The sequence below is a fragment of the Anabrus simplex genome, chromosome 4 (genome assembly GCF_040414725.1).
Source record: "Anabrus simplex isolate iqAnaSimp1 chromosome 4, ASM4041472v1, whole genome shotgun sequence".
NCBI classification, from domain to species: Eukaryota; Metazoa; Arthropoda; class Insecta; order Orthoptera; family Tettigoniidae; genus Anabrus; species Anabrus simplex.
In genome coordinates, this window is record NC_090268.1 from 172450487 (window position 1) to 172471111 (window position 20625).

The 20625-nt window shown below is 40.7% G+C and overlaps 1 protein-coding gene across 1 annotated transcript in view; it reads right to left on the reverse strand.

The window, feature by feature from the left end:
* dbo (Kelch-like protein diablo) overlaps positions 1-20625 on the reverse strand; it is a 351633-nt gene that overhangs the window by 103000 nt on the left and 228008 nt on the right. Inside the window, exon 8 of the mRNA XM_068227482.1 lies at positions 14519-14662. Coding sequence (XP_068083583.1) covers positions 14519-14662 — 144 coding nt within the window. The remainder of the gene's footprint in view (positions 1-14518; positions 14663-20625) is intronic.

Below are 20625 nucleotides of genomic sequence, written 5' to 3' on the forward strand. Positions count from 1 at the left end.
AGCCTCATCAAATCTAGAAGCCATTTTCCAACGAACTCAAGACTTCAATTCTAGATTATCATCATGACTAATCACGCATAATGCAAAATTACAGTCTTTTTAAATAACATTATTTAGAGAGCACAATTCTTAACTATAATTCTCAATACTGAAATGTTACTGTAATCTAGAAACCAACGCACTTCAGAAACTATGGCTCCTATATATTAACATCTAATATTTATATTTATGACTCAAATTTTAATGCCAAATTATAGTTGAATCAATTTTATTTTAACATTGCAAACAATTTTTAGCCAAATTAAAAACTGTGTTTTGGACTAAGTTGACTGCACAAAAGTGAATAAAATATTTTTAGAAATTATTGGAACAATTGAAACTGCACGATAGTTCTGAAGAAATTCTTTGTCCCTACTTTTAAATACTGGAATAACTTTAGAAATTTTAATTAGCTCCGGAAACACTCCAAACTCTAAACACTTATTAAAAATAAAAGCTAGAGGTTCAGAAATGAAATGTATAATTCTTTTGATGATGTAATTAGATAACCAATAACAATCCATATTCTTAGAGTTTGATAATTTTAAGCTAACTTTAATTACTTCATCAGATGTGACTTGATGATGCTTGTTGTTTTAAGGGGCCTAACATCGAAGGTCATCGGCCCCTAATGGAACGAAATGAACGACATGAAACATGAAGTTAAAATATTAAAAAGTATCCACTGACTAGAGTTAAAAAAAAATGGTGATGAAGAAAAATGAGGGTGAGATTAAAACATTCAGTGGATCTAATACGCAATGCCTTATGTTCTATTAAAATAAGAGAAAATACAGGAAAACGAAGGAATATGGCATTGACCAGTAGTACAGATATTAACACATAATTTACGTTAGACGTTAAAATAACAAAAACTAAAATGAAGTCAATGAGATAAAAGCGCAACTGACATAAACAACACTAGGACAAAGGACATCATCACACAGATAAAACAGACCGCTATCCCTCATAAAGCGGATGACGAGGTCTGCGGACTGCTCGTCATCTCGCAAGATAAGGGAGATTGTACTCAAAAGGTTAAGACTACGGCGCAGATCGACCAGGTCCACACACTCCGTAAGGATATGTACCACGGTAAGATGGTCGCCGCAGGTACACACCGGAGGGGGTTCTCCTTTCAGTAGACGGGAGTGCGTCAAGATACCGTGGCCGATCCGAAGGCAACATAATACCACGGCTTCCCTCCGCGAAGCCCGAAGGGAAGTCCTCCATACCTTCGTTGTTCTTTTATCGCTCTCAGCTTATTGGGAAGTGGAATGGCCTGCCACCCCATCTCCCAATGAGACATAACCAGATGTCTCAGCTGAGAGCGAATATCACTGGCTGGAACCTTGAAAGACAACGGGGGCAGTGTAACTGCCTCCTTGGCCGCCTGATCTGCTAACTCCTTTCCCTCTATGCCCATGTGGCTGGGGAGCCACACAAACATGATTCTGGTGCCGGCATCCGAACACCCGGCCAGCAGGTCCTGGATCCGCTGCACCAGAGGGTGCCGAGGGAAACAGGTATCAATAGACTGGAGCGAGCTCAAGGAGTCAGTACACACGAGAAAGTGTCGGCGTTCATTGTACAGTGCGTACCACAGAGCCCCACAGATAGCATAAAGCTCTGCTGTGTACACACTACAGGTTTCCGGGAGAGCAAAAAGAAACAGATCATTTCCGACAACGAACGCACAGCCCACCTTCGTATCTGTCCTTGAACCATCCGTGAAGACGACGACTGAACCTGGATAGCGGCCAACAACGGACAGGTAGAGCCTCCGATAAATCGAAGGGTCCGTGTCTCCTTTCGGGTCAGTGTGCAAATCCAGGATGATTTCAGGTCTGTTGTTTATAAGTTTCATTTCCGTATTGATAGATATTACTTTACAAAAAACAATATAAATATGAGTCTCCACCTTATCAATACAAAATTAATTTACATTAAACTGGTAAATATAGTCAAGACTAGTTTCGACCCCTAGGGGGTCATCTTCAGTTGACATGCATTAAAAATTTATTTTTACAAAAACATCATATGTAGTGGTAAAAGCTTAAATTAATTTAAACCGATCATAAATGTTGGTATGTCTGGTACATTTGGCTATTGTATGTGTCAATTTTGAGTTTTTAGCACACAGTGTGAAGATAGTTGATTAACTAGTGTGCATCATCCATGAAGTCACATGTTATTTTTTATGCTACTACCATCCTTTGGGTTATACAATGTGGAGTATACATACATTTGTGCAAATCAACAGTGGCAAGTTTAACAATATACATTTAAAGTTGGTTCATAAATTACACAAATTGGCTATTGATTAGTCATATGAAATGTATGACATTGGTTTGAACACTTTTGACTGAAATATCAATGTAACACCTTACTGGCATATATCTTAGATGCAAAAATCAGTTTATAAAGCCTGTTATTCTTGATTGAGTCTTGGAATAGAGTTAAAATTCTTTTAAATAAAAACTATTTGCTTAGTATAGGCATTAAATAATGCTGTTAAAATGGACATATAACTAAAACAGTGGTATATGTATGCCATATATGCCTGGTTAAAAACACATTACATTAATGTTATTGATATGTGGTGCTACATGTACATTGTTTTGGAATAAATGGGGTTGACAAATTTTTCACAACAGTCTTAGATATAGTGTTCTGATAAAATGAGTCCGTGAAAATATTTATATGTAAAAAACGGTTAGGTAAGTATTTGAATAATCCGCTTGCAGATCAGGTAGTACTTAGTTATATATCTGGAGATATTTTAGGCAGCTACTAATGTTGGTGTTATTAGAAAACTTGAATATATTAATGGAGCATGTTTTTCCATCCGTATGTCGTGATGTTATAAGCTGGTGACATTTGTCAGAACGTGTTGAAATTATGCGTCTTGATGCACGTTGATTTTATCATGGAAGCGTATATGTTGTAAAAACAAGGTACAGTATCTGGAAATAGAAATAATAAGTGTGATAATGGTGTGGTATGAAAGTGTAATAGTAAATCGTATGTCGTTTTACTTACGTAAGGTGTTGGAACCGTGCATTCTTTGTAGCTGCCTGTTGAGATCTGATACGTGTTGCTCTGAGATTGTAGTTAGCGGCGGTAGAGGGGAGGTTTGGGGGGATGGGTGGAGTGTTAGTAATGGGAGTGGGGTTGGAGGGGAGGAAGTCTTGGGGCGGTTGATTTGAACGTATAGATTTTTGTTTACTTATTCTTTTGATGTAGAAATCTTTTAACAAGGGAATTACTGCATGAAAAAGAATATTGTTTCTGTCTATACTTTCATTTAAGTTGGAGTTCGGATTGACGTATTTGTCTAAATTTATGTAAAATTCTTCTATTATGCTGAGCAAGGGACTTTTTGGGTTCATATTGAGGATTTGCATGTCGTTCTTAATGTCCGTAAAATTATGTTTTTGATCGTCAATGTGCTGACCCATAGCTGAAAAATGTCTGTGTTTGACGGCGTTGACATGTTCATTATATCGTATTAAAAAACTTCTACCAGTGAGCCCTACATAGCTGGCTCGGCAGTCGTTGCATTTGAGGCGATAGACTCCTGAGTGATTGTATTTATTTATGTTATTAACTGATTTGGAATTGTATAGTATGTTGGTGTTATTGCGTGCAGTTTTGTATGCTATTTTTAGGCCTTGTTTTTTGAAGATATTTGTTATGGGATGTATGTGGTTATTGTTGTAAGTAAACAGTGCATATTCTTTTTTATTTTTGGTGATTCTGGTTAGCTTGGTTTTAGGTTGGTTTTTGACTTTGTTGATGATCCGGTTTATCATTTCTCTTTTATATCCGTTTTGTTTTGCTATTTCGTGGATTGTGTTTAGTTCTTTATTTAGATTTTCCTTTGAAAGTGGAATGTTGTATGCTCTGTGAATCATACTATAGTATGCAGCTCTCTTATGAGCATGTGGGTGGGTGGAGTCTATCTTTATTGTATTTGATGTATGGGTAGGTTTTCTATATATGTTGTATGTTAGGTGGTTGTTATGTCTAGTTATGGATATATCTAAATAGTTTATGGTGTTGTTATATTCAGTGTCCATGGTAAATTTAATATGGGGATCTATTCTATTTAGTTGTTCTAAGATTATGTTTTCATTAGTATGTCTATTGTCCATGATTATAAATGCATCATCGACAAACCTGCACCAATAGATGATATTTTCTATTTTTTTAATTTCTTGGTGTTCTAAGTAATCCATATATATATCAGCTATTATGCCTGATATTGGTGATCCCATGGGTAATCCTTTCTGTTGATAGATAGTGTCATGGAACTTGAAATAATTGTTATTGATAGTGAATTGTAAAAGTTTTATAAATTCATCTATTTCCAATTTGCTTAGCTTACTGTGGTTATAAAGATTGGATTCTATGATAGTGATAGTTTTTTGTGTGGGTATATTAGGATACATGTTTGTTATATCATATGTTGCTAACTTGTAGAAGTGTTCTATTCTTATATTCTTAGTAATATTGCAAAAATCTATTGAGTTTTTTATGGTTTTATTTGCTTGAAAGACATAATGTTTTTTGAGGAATTTTTGTATGTATTTGGATAATTTATAAATAGGGCTTGGCCTATAGTTTATTATGGGTCTCATAGGAATGTTGTCTTTATGGATTTTAGGGTAAGCTTTAGCTGTAGGTATCCCTGGATTCATGGTGATTAATTTTGTAGTTTCTTGTTCGTTTAAGAGAAAATTGATGTTTTTTAGGAGAGTTTTTAAGTTTTTTTGGATACTGTTAGTAGGATCTTTAGTCTTAATTTGAAAAGTTTCATCTTGAAAGCAGGTTTTTGTTTTTGTTATATATTCCTCTTTATCCATAATGACTGTAGTGTTTCCTTTATCTGCCTTTGTTACTATTAGGTTATTTTGCTGGATTTTATTTTTGAGTACTTTAATTTGTGTTTGGTTTGTGATATCTTGATTCTGAGGTTTTTGAGTGAGCTTATCAATATATTGTGGTAGTGTTTTTTTAATTTCATATCTAATTTCATTTTGTTTTTCTTGGGGTATTTTGTTTAGAGCATCTTCTGTTTCAGTAATAATAGTAGCAATATTTTCAAAAACTGAATTGTTTTTCCAGTTATGTTTTGGTCCCTTGCTCAGTATAGTTGTTTCTTTTTCATTGAATATTGTGTTAGTTAGGTTTTGGAGTGGGGGATGGAAAATATGTTGGTTGTTGTCAGTAGAAACAGTAGTACGTTGTCTATACTGTGTATGATTGGTTTGGTTTAGTGATGCCGTAAGTGCGTTGAGTTTCTTGTTCAGGGTATTCTGCTTCTGTATGGCTATATTTTCTATCTTTTCGTTGGTTATTTGTTGGAAGTTGTTCCAGTATGTGTATGGTAGTTCATGTGAGGCTTTAAGGTGTGCTTCATACATTTGTATGTTGAGGTGTTGTTTCTTTCTATACATGAATTTAATTTCTTCCTTAAGCCATATTCGGTTTGTTTTGTTTTGTGTATTTTGGGTTTGATAGGTGCTTCTATGTTTATTATTATATTTCCTAAGAAATTTAGGAGTTAGATTATTTTGTAGACATTGTTTTAAGAAAGTGATGTTTTTGACAATATTTGTGATCTTAATTTTCAGATTTTGGTATCTGTATGCCATTTTTCTTGCCTGGTTGGCTTTTCTACTGTTGTTTATAAGTTTCATTTCCGTATTGATAGATATTACTTTACAAAAAACAATATAAATATGAGTCTCCACCTTATCAATACAAAATTAATTTACATTAAACTGGTAAATATAGTCAAGACTAGTTTCGATCCCTAGGGGGTCATCTTCAGTTGACATGCATTAAAAATGTATTTTTACAAAAACATCATATGTAGTGGTAAAAGCTTAAATTAATTTAAACCGATCATAAATGTTGGTATGTCTGGTACATTTGGCTATTGTATGTGTCAATTTTGAGTTTTTAGCACACAGTGTGAAGATAGTTGATTAACTAGTGTGCATCATCCATGAAGTCACATGTTATTTTTTATGCTACTACCATCCTTTGGGTTATACAATGTGGAGTATACATACATTTGTGCAAATCAACAGTGGCAAGTTTAACAATATACATTTAAAGTTGGTTCATAAATTACACAAATTGGCTATTGATTAGTCATATGAAAATGTATGACATTGGTTTGAACACTTTTGACTGAAATATCAATGTAACACCTTACTGGCATATATCTTAGATGCTAAAATCAGTTTATAAAGCCTGTTATTCTTGATTGAGTCTTGGAATAGAGTTAAAATTCTTTTAAATAAAAACTATTTGCTTAGTATAGGCATTAAATAATGCTGTTAAAATGGACATATAACTAAAACAGTGGTATATGTATGCCATATATGCCTGGTTAAAAACACATTACATTAATGTTATTGATATGTGGTGCTACATGTACATTGTTTTGGAATAAATGGGGTTGACAAATTTTTCACAACAGTCTTAGATATAGTGTTCTGATAAAATGAGTCCGTGAAAATATTTATATGTAAAAAACGGTTAGGTAAGTATTTGAATAATCCGCTTGCAGATCAGGTAGTACTTAGTTATATATCTGGAGATATTTTAGGCAGCTACTAATGTTGGTGTTATTAGAAAACTTGAATATATTAATGGAGCATGTTTTTCCATCCGTATGTCGTGATGTTATAAGCTGGTGACATTTGTCAGAACGTGTTGAAATTATGCGTCTTGATGCACGTTGATTTTATCATGGAAGCGTATATGTTGTAAAAACAAGGTACAGTATCTGGAAATAGAAATAATAAGTGTGATAATGGTGTGGTATGAAAGTGTAATAGTAAATCGTATGTCGTTTTACTTACGTAAGGTGTTGGAACCGTGCATTCTTTGTAGCTGCCTGTTGAGATCTGATACGTGTTGCTCTGAGATTGTAGTTAGCGGCGGTAGAGGGGAGGTTTGGGGGGATGGGTGGAGTGTTAGTAATGGGAGTGGGGTTGGAGGGGAGGAAGTCTTGGGGCGGTTGATTTGAACGTATAGATTTTTGTTTACTTATTCTTTTGATGTAGAAATCTTTTAACAAGGGAATTACTGCATGAAAAAGAATATTGTTTCTGTCTATACTTTCATTTAAGTTGGAGTTGGCTATAGCCAAATGTACCAGACATACCAACATTTATGATCGGTTTAAATTAATTTAAGCTTTTACCACTACATATGATGTTTTTGTAAAAATACATTTTTAATGCATGTCAACTGAAGATGACCCCCTAGGGGTCGAAACTAGTCTTGACTATATTTACCAGTTTAATGTAAATTAATTTTGTATTGATAAGGTGGAGACTCATATTTATATTGTTTTTTGTAAAGTGATTTCAGGTCGTCGTACAACCCACGGAGGTACCCCACTTGGTTGTCTGACAAGGCAAGGAATCGAAGGTACGTCAAACAATTCATAACTGCTATCCAAGCGTAAACCAACCGGCCGCATCGCACGAGGGTAAGCAGCGTACAACAAACGGTTGCCATTGTTGAACACGCAGGGATAGCTCGGATGAAGTGGCATCTGTCGCAAATTTGCAGCATACGTAAGTAGCAGTTGCTGTCGCCTCAGGTGTAAAAGCGGCACACCAGACTCAGCGAGCAGGCAAGCGATGGGGCTTGTACGAAAAGCTCCCGTCGCCAACATAACCCCGCTGTGGTGGATACTGTTCAGCTTCGCAAGAACGCTTGGTCTTGCGGAGCCATATGCTGCACTGCCGTAGTCTAACCGGGATAAAATGTGTGCCCGATAGAATCGTAGGAGCACTGTGCGGTCAGCCCCCCAGGAAGTGCTGCTAAGAAATTTCATGATATTAAGCTTCTTAGCACATTGCACTTTCAACTGCCGCACATGTGGCTCCGACGATAATTTACTGTCAAAAAGGAGGCTAAGAAATCGGTAAGTGTCAACAACTGGAAGAACGACATTTCCTAAATAAAGCTCAGGATGTGGGTGAAGAGTACGTTGATGACAAAAGTGGACAACGGGGTCTTTGCGGCAGAAAACCGAAAGCCATGTTCTAAGGTCCACTTCTCCACCCTCCTAATAGCTTGCTGTAATTGTCGCTCTGCGACTGCCATACTGTACGACCTATAGTGCAGAGCAAAATCGTCCTCATACAGCGACGGTATTACTGCTGGACCAGCAGCAGTGACAATACCGTTTATGGCAATCGCGAACAGAGTGACACTAAGGATCGATCCCTGTGGGACACCATTTTCTTGAACGTGATATTGCGAATATGTCCTCCCTAATACCAATATAAATGGTCCGTTATTGGACATTATAAATTTTCCAGCTAACTCATTCTTGGTTGCCAGCGTTTTGCCCTCGTGTGCTAGGGTGGGCTTATCAGTTGGTACCTAGCACACCTACCAATACGCTGGCTAGTGCATACCGTGGTGGCCACTGCGTAGGCTAACTGGAGCCACCGGCAGTGCCAATGCACTAAGAGACTTTGTCTCATTATCAAAAATTGATGCCTGCTTGGCCATCAAATGACATAGATATTGATTCCCATAGGGAATCTGAAATATTTGTCCTGAATGAGTAAATTTATAATACCAATATAAATGGTCCGTTATTGGACATTATAAATTTTCCAGATAACTCATTCTTGGTTGCCAGCGTTTTGCCCTCGTGTGCTAGGGTGGGCTCATCAGTTGGTACCTAGCACACCTACCAATACGCTGGCTAGTGCATACCGTGGAGGCCACTGCGTAGGCTAACTGGAGCCACCGGCAGTGCCAATGCACTAAGAGACTTTGTCTCATTATCAAAAATTGATGCCTACTTGGCCATCAGATGACATAGATATTGATTCCCACAGGGAATCTGAAATATTTGTCCTCCCTACTCGGACACGGAATAGACGGAGGGACAAAAAATTCGCAATAAATACCGGCAAGTTACCTCAGAATCTAGCTTGATGCAGGACTGAAAGGATACCATATTGCCATGTGGTGTCGTAGGCCTTCTCCAAGTCAAAGAAAACAGCTACCAAGTGCTGTTTACGGAGAAACGCATCCTGGATAGAGCTCTCCAGGCGGATCAAGTGGTCAGTGGTGGATCGAGTGGCTCGTAAACCACACTGGTATTCGGACAAGAGTCCTTGTTTCTCCAGACACCACACGAGTCGGCGATTTACCATCCTCTCAAATAGTTTACACAGGCAGTTGGTAAGACAAATCGGCCCGTAACTTCCTGCATACTTAGGATCTTTGTCAGGCTTGAGGACAGGAATGACTATGCCCTCTCGCCACTGAGACGGAAAATCACCCTCCATCCAGATACGGTTGAACACACGAAGGAGATAGAGTAGACTATCATCACTAAGGTGTTTCAATATCTGGTTATGGATGTTGTCCGGTCCAGGAGACGTGTCATTGCAAAGCGCTAGGGCGCTGCGGAGTTCCCACTCCGTAAAGGGCACGTTGTAGTCCCCTGAAGCTTGAGAGGCAAAACTAAGCCGATGATGTTCTGCCTCCCGCTTCAGAGCGAGGAAATCAGGATGGTAATTCCCAGAGCCAGATACATCCGCGAAATGACTAGCGAGATGGTCAGCAATCAGGAGGGGTTCAGTGACAATATTGCCTGCAATGGAAATTCCCGGTACAGAAGATGATCCTTGGATACCCGAAATACGTCACAGAGATCATCGTGTGTATGCCACCGAAACAGTGGAACCAACGTTCGGCTGCATAGACTTACGTCTATGCGAGAATATGTGCCGTAACGCACACTAAAGTGAGTTGGTTCCTCCGTGTTCAAAATACATAAATCCAGCCCTGTTACTAATGTTTCCAGCTCTCTCCCCCTGGGGCAAGGCATCTCAGAGCCCCATATGGGGTGATGGGCTTTAAAATCGCCCAATAAGAGGAAGGGAGGTGGAAGCTGATCTATAAGATCAGTGACATCAGTTATGTTAAGAGCATGACCTGGTGGAAAATAAACATTACACACTGTTGTTATGACAGGCAGCGGAACGCGAACGGCTACAGGCTCGAGGGGAGTTCTTAATGTAACCTCTTTGCTGTAGGTATCAGAACGTACAAAAATGCCAACACCACCAGACGCCCGGTGAGCATAGTACCGTTCTGTCGAGTATAGTCTGAAATTTCTCAAGACCGTATGATGACCAGGTCTGAGGTTGGTCTCCTGAATACAGACTATACTTGCTGCGTACTCACTAATGAGCTGACGTAACTCAGCAAGATGCCTGTCAAAACCGTTACAATTCCACTGTAACAGTGCCATAGTTGCCATAGTGTGGACTATAAAAGGAGTGTTAGGTTATGAGCGACAAAATGCTCGTAAGCCTAAACACTATCTAGTTCTACATCCGTAGATGTAGAGGACAGCGCGACATCCATCCCGTCATCAAAAGATGGCAAGGGTGCCGCCCAGAACTTCGACGCTTTTCGGGCGCGAGGGGGTCCCCTACGAGAAGAGCGCGCAGGTTTGGGAGCAGGAGTGCCCCCTGGAGCAGACTCATACCCCCCAGATGGGGGGCATGACTTCTCCTTCGCAGGGGAAGTTCGAGAGCGCTCGGGACGGGCGCTCTTCTTCCCCTTTTTCTTTTCTAGTTTAGACGGGCTGGGAGATGGTTTCCCAGCCCTGGTCGACGATGCCGCCTCCGCTGGCAGGGGCACGACTTTCGTCGACCTCCTAGGGGGGGACTTAGTCTTTCCCCCTTGCTGTGCAGGCTGCACAGACTTCTGGTTGGTCGAAGGTGGGGTGGTCCCCCCCTTCGAGCTTTGACTATTTGCGACGTTGCTGGGAGCAGCAACAGTCGCCTTGGGCGCAGCGGTCTGGACAGGTGTCGAGGTTGAAAATGACGAACCTGGAAGACTCTGAGCTATCAAGCTATAGTCGAGTGTACGGGCAGGGGTATTCGCAGAATTAAACTTACGGCGCGCTTCCTGGTAGGAAAGACCATCCAGGGTCTTGATCTCCTGGATCTTCTTCTCACTCAGGTATGTCGGACAGTTCCGGTCCCGAGGAGAATGAAAACCGGAGCAGTTAGTGCACTTGTATGGAGTTGTGCACTCCTCCGCGCCGTGAGCTACGCGTCCACATGTACCACATACAGCCTTATTCGAACAGCAAGATACCATATGTCCGAATCGCTGGCATTGATAGCATCGCATAGGAGGCGGGATGTACGGCCTCACATTGCAACGATAAGTTGTTACCTTGACTTTCTCTGGTAACACTGACAACTTGAAGGAGACAATGAAGGCACCAGTGGCAACGTCTTCGCCGTTGACCTTGCGCGTAATGCGCCGGACGTGTGTCACGCCACGGTTCTTCATGTCTTCCATCAACTCGTCAGTGTTCAAAATAAGGTCGCAGTGAAAGATGACTCCGCGAACCAGGTTCAAGGACTTATGCTCCTCCACTTTGACGGGGATTTTGCCAAAGTGCTCGCAATTAAGCAACTGATCAGCTTGCAGTGCTGTACGAGTCTTTAGAAGCAAACTACCGTTGCACATTTTTTTAAGTTCCTCCAGTTCGCCGTAGACGCCTCGATGTGCCTACTAAACAGGATCAACTTCACCAGCTTAAAATCGTGCCCATCGGTTCTGGTAGCGACCAGAAACCTAGGGAAGCTGGATCCCATTCCTTCACGCTGCGCATGTTCCCAGGGAGTTGAACCTCTCAGGGAAGCAAAAGTTAAAGAGTTAGGTGGGAGACCACCTTGAGAGAGCCCACTTCGTTTGGAAGCCATGCCCGATAGCTTCCTCCCCGAATGCCACCCACTCCGATCAGGGGTCTCTGTAGCCGAACCAAGCTGCCAAGCCAATACCCACCTGGTCATAGCAGGTACTGCCCGGGGTCCGATGTTGGACGATGCTTAACACGGGATGACTGAGGCAATGAGCACTAAGACTCCCTTCCTCCAGTCACCCGCAATAGCATGTACCCCATAGCGTGTACAGAGCTCTAAATATAGACAAAATAAATAAAAATAATTAATAAGAATATGTCCTTCTGGCATTCGGCTGTGCGGGGACGTGCGTTGTCAGGCGGATACCACTGCCCGGGTACATGACACTCCCACCCGCCGCGTCCTGGGTGGTTGCTGGCACGGGCTTTCGAGCGTAGTCGCACACATAGGAGCTCCATCGCCAAGCAGCACGCACATCAAAATTTAGAATGGTCTACATCTGACCCTCCGAAAAATAATAAAAAGTAAAGAGGGGACCATGGCCACATGACTCTTTAAGTCGCCTTCTACGACAGGCAGGGATTACCTATGGATGTATTCAGGCTCTCCCATCCACAGGAGGTCCATCACATTATACCAAACCGCAATCCATGTCCGCGCCAAGGTCGCCTTTTTTGTCGCCTCTTACGACAGGCAGGGGTACAATACCAATATAAATGGTCCGTTATTGGACATTATAAATTTTCCAGCTAGCTCATTCTTGGTTGCCAGCGTTTCGCCCTCGTGTGCTAGGGCGGGCTCATCAGTTGGTACCTAGCACACCTACCAATACGCTGGCTAGTGCATACCGTGGAGGCCACTGAGTAGGCTAACTGGAGCCACCGGCAGTGCCAATGCACTAAGAGACTTTGTCTCATCACTAAAAATTGATGCCTGCTTGGCCATCAGATGATATAGAAGTTGATTCCCATAGGGAATCTGAAATATTTGTCCTGAATGAGCAAATTTATAATACCAATATAAATGGTCCGTTATTGGACATTATAAATTTTCCAGCTAGCTCATTCTTGGTTGCCAGCGTTTCGCCCTCGTGTGCTAGGGCGGGCTCATCAGTTGGTACCTAGCACACCTACCAATACGCTGGCTAGTGCATACCGTGGAGGCCACTGAGTAGGCTAACTGGAGCCACCGGCAGTGCCAATGCACTAAGAGACTTTGTCTCATCACTAAAAATTGATGCCTGCTTGGCCATCAGATGATATAGAAGTTGATTCCCATAGGGAATCTGAAATATTTGTCCTGAATGAGCAAATTTATAATACCAATATAAATGGTCCGTTATTGGACATTATAAATTTTCCAGCTAGCTCATTCTTGGTTGCCAGCGTTTCGCCCTCGTGTGCTAGGGCGGGCTCATCAGTTGGTACCTAGCACACCTACCAATACGCTGGCTAGTGCATACCGTGGAGGCCACTGAGTAGGCTAACTGGAGCCACCGGCAGTGCCAATGCACTAAGAGACTTTGTCTCATCACTAAAAATTGATGCCTGCTTGGCCATCAGATGATATAGAAGTTGATTCCCATCTATATCATCTGATGGCCAAGCAGGCATCAATTTTTAGTGATGAGACAAAGTCTCTTAGTGCATTGGCACTGCCGGTGGCTCCAGTTAGCCTACTCAGTGGCCTCCACGGTATGCACTAGCCAGCGTATTGGTAGGTGTGCTAGGTACCAACTGATGAGCCCGCCCTAGCACACGAGGGCGAAACGCTGGCAACCAAGAATGAGCTAGCTGGAAAATTTATAATGTCCAATAACGGACCATTTATATTGGTATTATAAATTTGCTCATTCAGGACAAATATTTCAGATTCCCTATGGGAATCAACTTCTATATCAGGCAGGGGTACCGCGGGTGTATTCTACATGTGCGTCCCCCACCCGCAGGGGATAGTGTGTTTGGTCCGCGAGAGGTATTTTATTTCCCTCAAGTCTGCCGGCAAGCCGGTTAGGACCCCCCTATCCGCCACCTGGGACGCGCCACGTGGGAGTATCACCTCTCCCCCTGCTACGCCATCGTAGTAGGTTTGTGGCAGATGTGACTTCAACCCAACCCAATGGAAAGTGTTTTGGCAGGGGGGTTGACTGTGAAGAAAGTCACTCGCAGCTGTACCTGTTGCCTTAATTTGATCCCCGATTTCTTTTACACAGTTTAAGAAATAATTATTCAGTTCTTCCGGATCCAGAAATGTGTCTTGAGTTCTAGTAGGGATGTTTTCTTGTACTATAACATCCCGTGCCGCCTTGCATTTGTTGGGTGCTAGTGTAGAACAATCCTACTTCAAAAAATACTACAACTGGATGCAGATGGATAAAAGAAATTAGGGAGGATTTGAAAGAAATTGGCCTTACACCGGATGACACTATGGATAAGAAGAAAGTACATACAACACTTAAAAATATGACTTTCCACTTAAAACTCAAAAAGAAGAAAATCCAAACTAGAATATTCTCTACACAAGAAAGGGCAAGAATGTCAACACGTATGAAGAAATATTGGGAGAACCGCAAGGCTCGGACAGTTCTTACCAAGAAACCAGAGGCTTGATTGAAGTTATCCAACGTGGGTTCAAAAGAAGAAGATGTAGGCAAGTTACAGTGTAGTGGTTGAAAACACAGCAATTAACACAAGTAGAACTTGCATACAGTAGTTTTACAAAGCTTTACAGTTTAAAATAAGAAAACATACCTCTCGACGTGGTTAAGGCACTGCACTCCATCTTGGCCTCCAACAGCATAGAGGAAACCATCCAACACAGCCACACCAACACTGGTACGGCATGAAGTTGTTGGTGCCACATCACAAGACCATTGGTTTGTTTGAGGATCATACCTAGAACAGAATTCCACTCCACGTTCATTAATGTTCATGAAATCCAACACAGAGGAATCAAATGGACACTTGTTCCTAGGTGTAGTTCAGATGGTGATGTGACAGTAGCTGATTTAAGAATGAATGGTATTGTATCAGGTAACTCATACAACTACATTCATCAGAAAACACAAAATTGTCATAGACTTATCTGCCATGAAGCCAGAAGAAGAGAATTCAACAACAATACATGCTATCTGCATTCTGTCTTCGGTGATGATACTGACAGTATGACAGTATGATTCTGCAACTTCCAGGAAAAAAATAAATACAAAAGCAGATGCAAGTATTTCATAACTCAAATACTGGATCCTACTGTCCAGTTCTTTTGCTGCAGGGTCATTGTAGTGGCCTTTGGTTCATAGGACCAACTGTGCCACAGATTTTAGTTGCGTTCAGTTGATTCCTCTAGCTTGTGGCTTGTAACTGTCTTCATCCAAAACCAAATCACATGGTGCAACAGCCACGAAGTGTCTTTTCCTACCAAGTGACTGCTGCTTGGACTGAAGGCCTGCAGATTAGGTGGTGGTGTACAGTCGGCATGACAAAACTCACTGCCTGGCTTTCTAAACCGGGGCTGCTACCACACCGTCAGATAGCTCCTCAGATGTAATCTTGCAGTCCAAAAAGACCCTGAACCAACCCCCTCAGATCCAGGTAAAAGTCCCTGACCCAGCCAGGAATCGAAATCAAGGCCTCCCGGTAAGAGGCGGTGCAAGATGGACGATATGATAATTAAAATTATAAAATGTATCCACTGAATAGAATTTAAAACAAATGAAGGTGAATAATGATGGTGAAATTAAAATAATCAGTGGATCTAATTCACAATGCCTTATTTTCAGTAAAATAAAAGATGATAGATAGGTTATAGTAGAATATGGCATTGCCTTAACCCTTAACTATGGACGTGCGGTCAACATGACCGCGGTGGAAAAGTAAACACGTGCCACACCTCGCTTATCGCCCTGCCAGTATATTTGCTTGCAGTACCTTTCTATTTTAAGATGACCTCTCCACTGTATTTATCTTATCTGTCATAAATAACCGTGCAGCTGCGATAAGAAGCTGATGAGTTTCGTAGCGGCCTGGGTGACCGCACGTCCATGGTTTGAAGCAGTCTTCAGTTGATAGTGCTGTGTGTAGCAATGAGTCAGCGTGCAGGTACTTCGGCGAGTGTCCGAACATGTGATGCAAATTATGAAGGAACAATTACCGAGTGGTTTGAAGAAGACATGAGTGATGTGGACGATGGTGATAGTGAAATAGAGAGTGATCACAATACCGATACTGAGACTGAAGGAGAGGGAGAAGAAGATGAAAGTTCCGTGAAATATTTCGTGTTGTGATGTCAGGTACAAGGTTTTCCATTCTCCTGTGCAGCCTGCATTTTGACAATCCTGAAGACAGAACGCAGCAGAGAGAGAGAGATCCTATTGCACCCATATCTGAGCTTCTGAATATGTTGATTCAGAACTCTCAAAGGTGTTACTCCATTGGCACAAATGCAACAGTAGATGAGATGCTAATACCGTCGCTATGTATGGACGATTTTGCTCTGCATTATAGGTTGCATAATATGGCTGTCGCAGAGCGACGATTACAGCAAGCTATTAGGATAGTGGAACAGTGTACTTTAGAACATGGCTTTCGGTTTTCAACCGCAAAGACCTCCGTTATGCACTTTTGCGGAAAGTGCATTCTTCACTTGCATCCTGAGCTTAGAAAGAAAGAGAATAGAAGCTTTTGAAATGTGGTGTTACAGAAGAATGCTGAAGGTGAGATGGATAGATCGAATCACGAATGAAGAGATACTGAATCGAATTGGTGAGAGGAGATCGATTTGGCTAAATTTGACGAGAAGAAGAGATAGAATGATAGGACACATCTTAAGACACCCAGGACTTGTTCAGTTGGTTTTTGAAGGAAGTGTAGGTGGTAAGAACGGTAGGGGTAGACCAAGGTATGAATATGACAAGCAGATGTAGGATGCAATAGTTACGTAGAAATGAAAAGGTTAGCACAGGATAGGGTGGCTTGGAGAGCTGCATCAAACCAGTCTATGGACTGATGACTCAAACAACAACATCCATAAAGCTTTCCAGCCCTAGCTCTGATAGCAAATCTTTCATCCAAGTTACTTCTCGATATACCTCTGCCATTGCCATGTATTCAGCATCCATGGTAGATCTAGCAATAAAACTCTGTTTCTTACTATACCATGATACTGCTCCCCATGCCACTGTGGTTACATAACCACTCACTGATCTTCTAGACTTAGTATCTCCTGCCCAATCTGCATCACAGAACACTTGTACTGACTCCTCACAATTTTTGAAACACAACTTTAAATCTCTAGTACCACATAGATATCTCATGATATGCTTCACTTCTTTCCAATCTTTAATCTTAGGTTTTTGACAATTTTGACTAACTTTACTTTCCGCAAATGCAATGTCAGGTCTAGTATTATTTGACAAATATAGCAAACTTCCTACTGCACTGCAATAAATGGCACAATCAAATTCCTGCTCATCATTTTCAGCTGCTGAATACCCACTTGGTAAAACAGTCTTACTCGGTTTACAGTCACTCATGGAAAAATCAGCAAGTAATTTGTCAATGTATAAACTTTGACTCAACATAACCCCTTCTTTTGTCTGTTCTATTTTTATTGACAATAAGTTTGTTGCTTTCCATAGATCTTTAATCTCTAACTCATCTGCCAACCTTATTTTAACCAACTTAACAACCTCTTTGTCACCTATTGCAATAATGTTGTCAACATACAAGCCAATAGCACAACACTCCTTTACATACACACATGGTTCTTTGATACATCTCTTAAAATCTAGCCTTCTTATTATAGCATCAACACAAACATTCCAGTCTTTACTCAAATTAGGTAGTCCACAGATGCTTTTCTTCAATTTACATACATAGTTTTGGACATCCTTTTCTACGAACAATTCTGGTTGTTCCATGTATACAGTACAACTGATTTCACTATTTGAGTAAGCACTAGTTACATCTAGATGTTCTACAGTCCAACCTTTACGTACGGCAATGCCTATTAACAGTCTCATTGTTTTCCTCTTTATAACAGGACTAAATGTTTCATCAAAATTAAGGTTCATCTGTCTCTTAAAACCTTGAGCCACCAACCTGGCCTTATATTTCTGAATGTTACCCTCACTGTCATATTTCAATGATAACACCCACTTAGAACTAATTATCTTGACATTTTCTGGTCTTTTTACAATTTCCCAAACATCCTTCTTTCTCACCTCATTGATCTCCACTTTCATGGCTTCCATCCAGTTATCAGACTCTTGGCTTGACATAGCCCCCTGAACTGTTCTAGGTTCCACTACACTCACATGTTTACCTTCCATCACTGCCTTACATCCAAATACTTTCAATCTACCTATTTCTTCCTGATCCAACTTCCTATTGAACCACAGTTCATACGGTATCTGAAAATTTATTGCTGAGGATGGGCACCTATTCCTTAAGTACACTGCAGTCATTACTGCTTCTCCCCAGAATTCCTTTGGTAACACTGACTGGATCAATAGACATCTAACAGTATCAAACATCGTTCTATTCTGACTCTCTGCTAATCCATTTTGTTGTGCAGTGTACGGTACTGACCTCCTATGAGTAATACCACATTTTTGCAATTGTACTTGAAACCCGTTACTCATATACTCTGTACCATTGTCAGATTGCACTACCTTAATTCCTACACCATGTAACTTTTCTGCATTTGCCTGATACCTATCAAACACCTCTAATACTTCATCCTTATTTTTCATACATACAGCCACATTAAATCTGGAGTATTCATCAATCATGGTTACAACATATTGAGCTTTCCCAAGTGATTGTGGACTAATTTTTCCAATTACATCAGTGTGCACAACATAAAGTGGTTTTTCTGCCTTACGCTCACAAGACTTAGGTACTCCCTTGTTACTTAGTTTCCCCTCAATGCATACAGAACAAGTATTAATATCATTACTCCTTTTCAATTATAACATAGGCAATTTAAATAAAGCTTCAGAATGTGCATGTCCGTATCTCTCATGCCACAACCTTACCTGCCCAACACTTTTAAATGCTACATTGTTATTACATTCTTGATCTATTATTTAATCAGAGTCACTCACAGCTACAATATCATTTCTCCCCTCTATTTGTACTACATACACATCATTCCTCCTGTTTGCAACAAACAATGTTTCATCTCCGTTCTTATCTACAACCACTGCTTTCTCACCTGCAAATCCTACTTTGAAACCTTTGCTGGTTAACTTACCAACTGATATTAAATTTGCACCTAAGTTTGGTACATACAACACATCTGTAAATGTAATTGTCCTTCCTGTGGACAATTTTACTTTTACTTTACCTATACCTTTAATATCCAGCTTACTGTTATCTCCTATTTCTACATTCCCGGTTACATTTGTTAAGATGTCTGTAAACATCTCCTTTGTTGGACACATATGATGGGACGCACCTGAATCGAACAACCAATCTTTAATTTTCTCAGTTCCCACAGAAACTACCATGCACATCGCCTTATCTACTACATGTATAATTTCTGAGCTTACCAGTTTTCCACTCGCATTCACTGATTTACTCTCCTGCGATGGTTCATCACTCTTCATTGTTGGACATACTTTTGAATAATGTCCTGACTTACCACAATTGAAGCACTTTTGAGTACTGCGACAATATTTAGATACTTGTCCCTGTTTACCGCAATTGTAGCAACTATATTTTCCTCGTCCCATGTCTTCTTTCTTGATATCTCGCTTCTGTTGAACAACCATGGCTTGAGCTTCATCCTCCTCAAGTTTTCCAGTGTCGTAAGCCTTTCCTCCATTTTGCTGAAGTTTCCTTCTGCTTTCCTCCGTGAGTAATCTCGCCTTCACCTTCGAGATGGTCAGTTTTGCCAAATCGGTTTCCAAAGAAGGTATACAAGCTGCATATTCCTCTGTAAGATTTCCGATGATCATTCCTGCAACTTGTTGATCTGTGAATTCGTATCCGGCTTTACTAGTTCTCCTCCACAGTTGATTTATTTTTGCAAAGTATTCTTGAACACTCATGTCCTTCGGCTTCACAAAATGAGTTAACTGTTTCAAGGTCATAGCACCATTCACTAGCCCTCCATCATTGCACAACCCATCCAGTTTTTCCCATGCCCTTTTCGTTGATTCAATATCTGCAATGTCACTTTCAAAATCTTCTCTGACATATTTGAAAATAATCGCTAACGCGATCACATTGTTTCGCCCTCGTCGTCTCGTTTCTGTCTGAGGCAGTTGACAACCTGGCGTATCCTCATACCCTATTACTGATTCCCATACATCTTTCAACAACAGCTCTTGTTTCACCTTTAATGCCCACGAAAAATAGTTCTTCACTGTAAGCTTGGCCACATTCCTATTCAGTGTTTCTTCACCGGTCCACGAGGTCGCCATTATTACCGTCAATAATGTCACAGCTTGCTTCGTCCGACGATAATTCTCGTTACTTCATTTCCACTTATATTGTCGGAAATTTACTGCGGCGTTTTGGCGCTCTGGAGCTCTGGGCCCATAACCTGTTGAAATATCTTCATTTCTGCTCACTTACACCGCGTTTAGGACAACAACTTATAGCATTGATACACCAGCTTCATGATACATCCATTTATTACGAGCTGTTGACTACAACTGACTTTCACACACACACACACGCAATTCAAAAACGTCCAAAGAATAAAACAAACGAAGATAAACCACTTGACTAAATTAATATGAATTACCAACACATACTGTAACCTCAATGTTGTATTCCCAAAATACCGTATGTACAAGATATGATACATGACATTTTTTTTTTAATGAGAAAACCTCAACATTCCAACA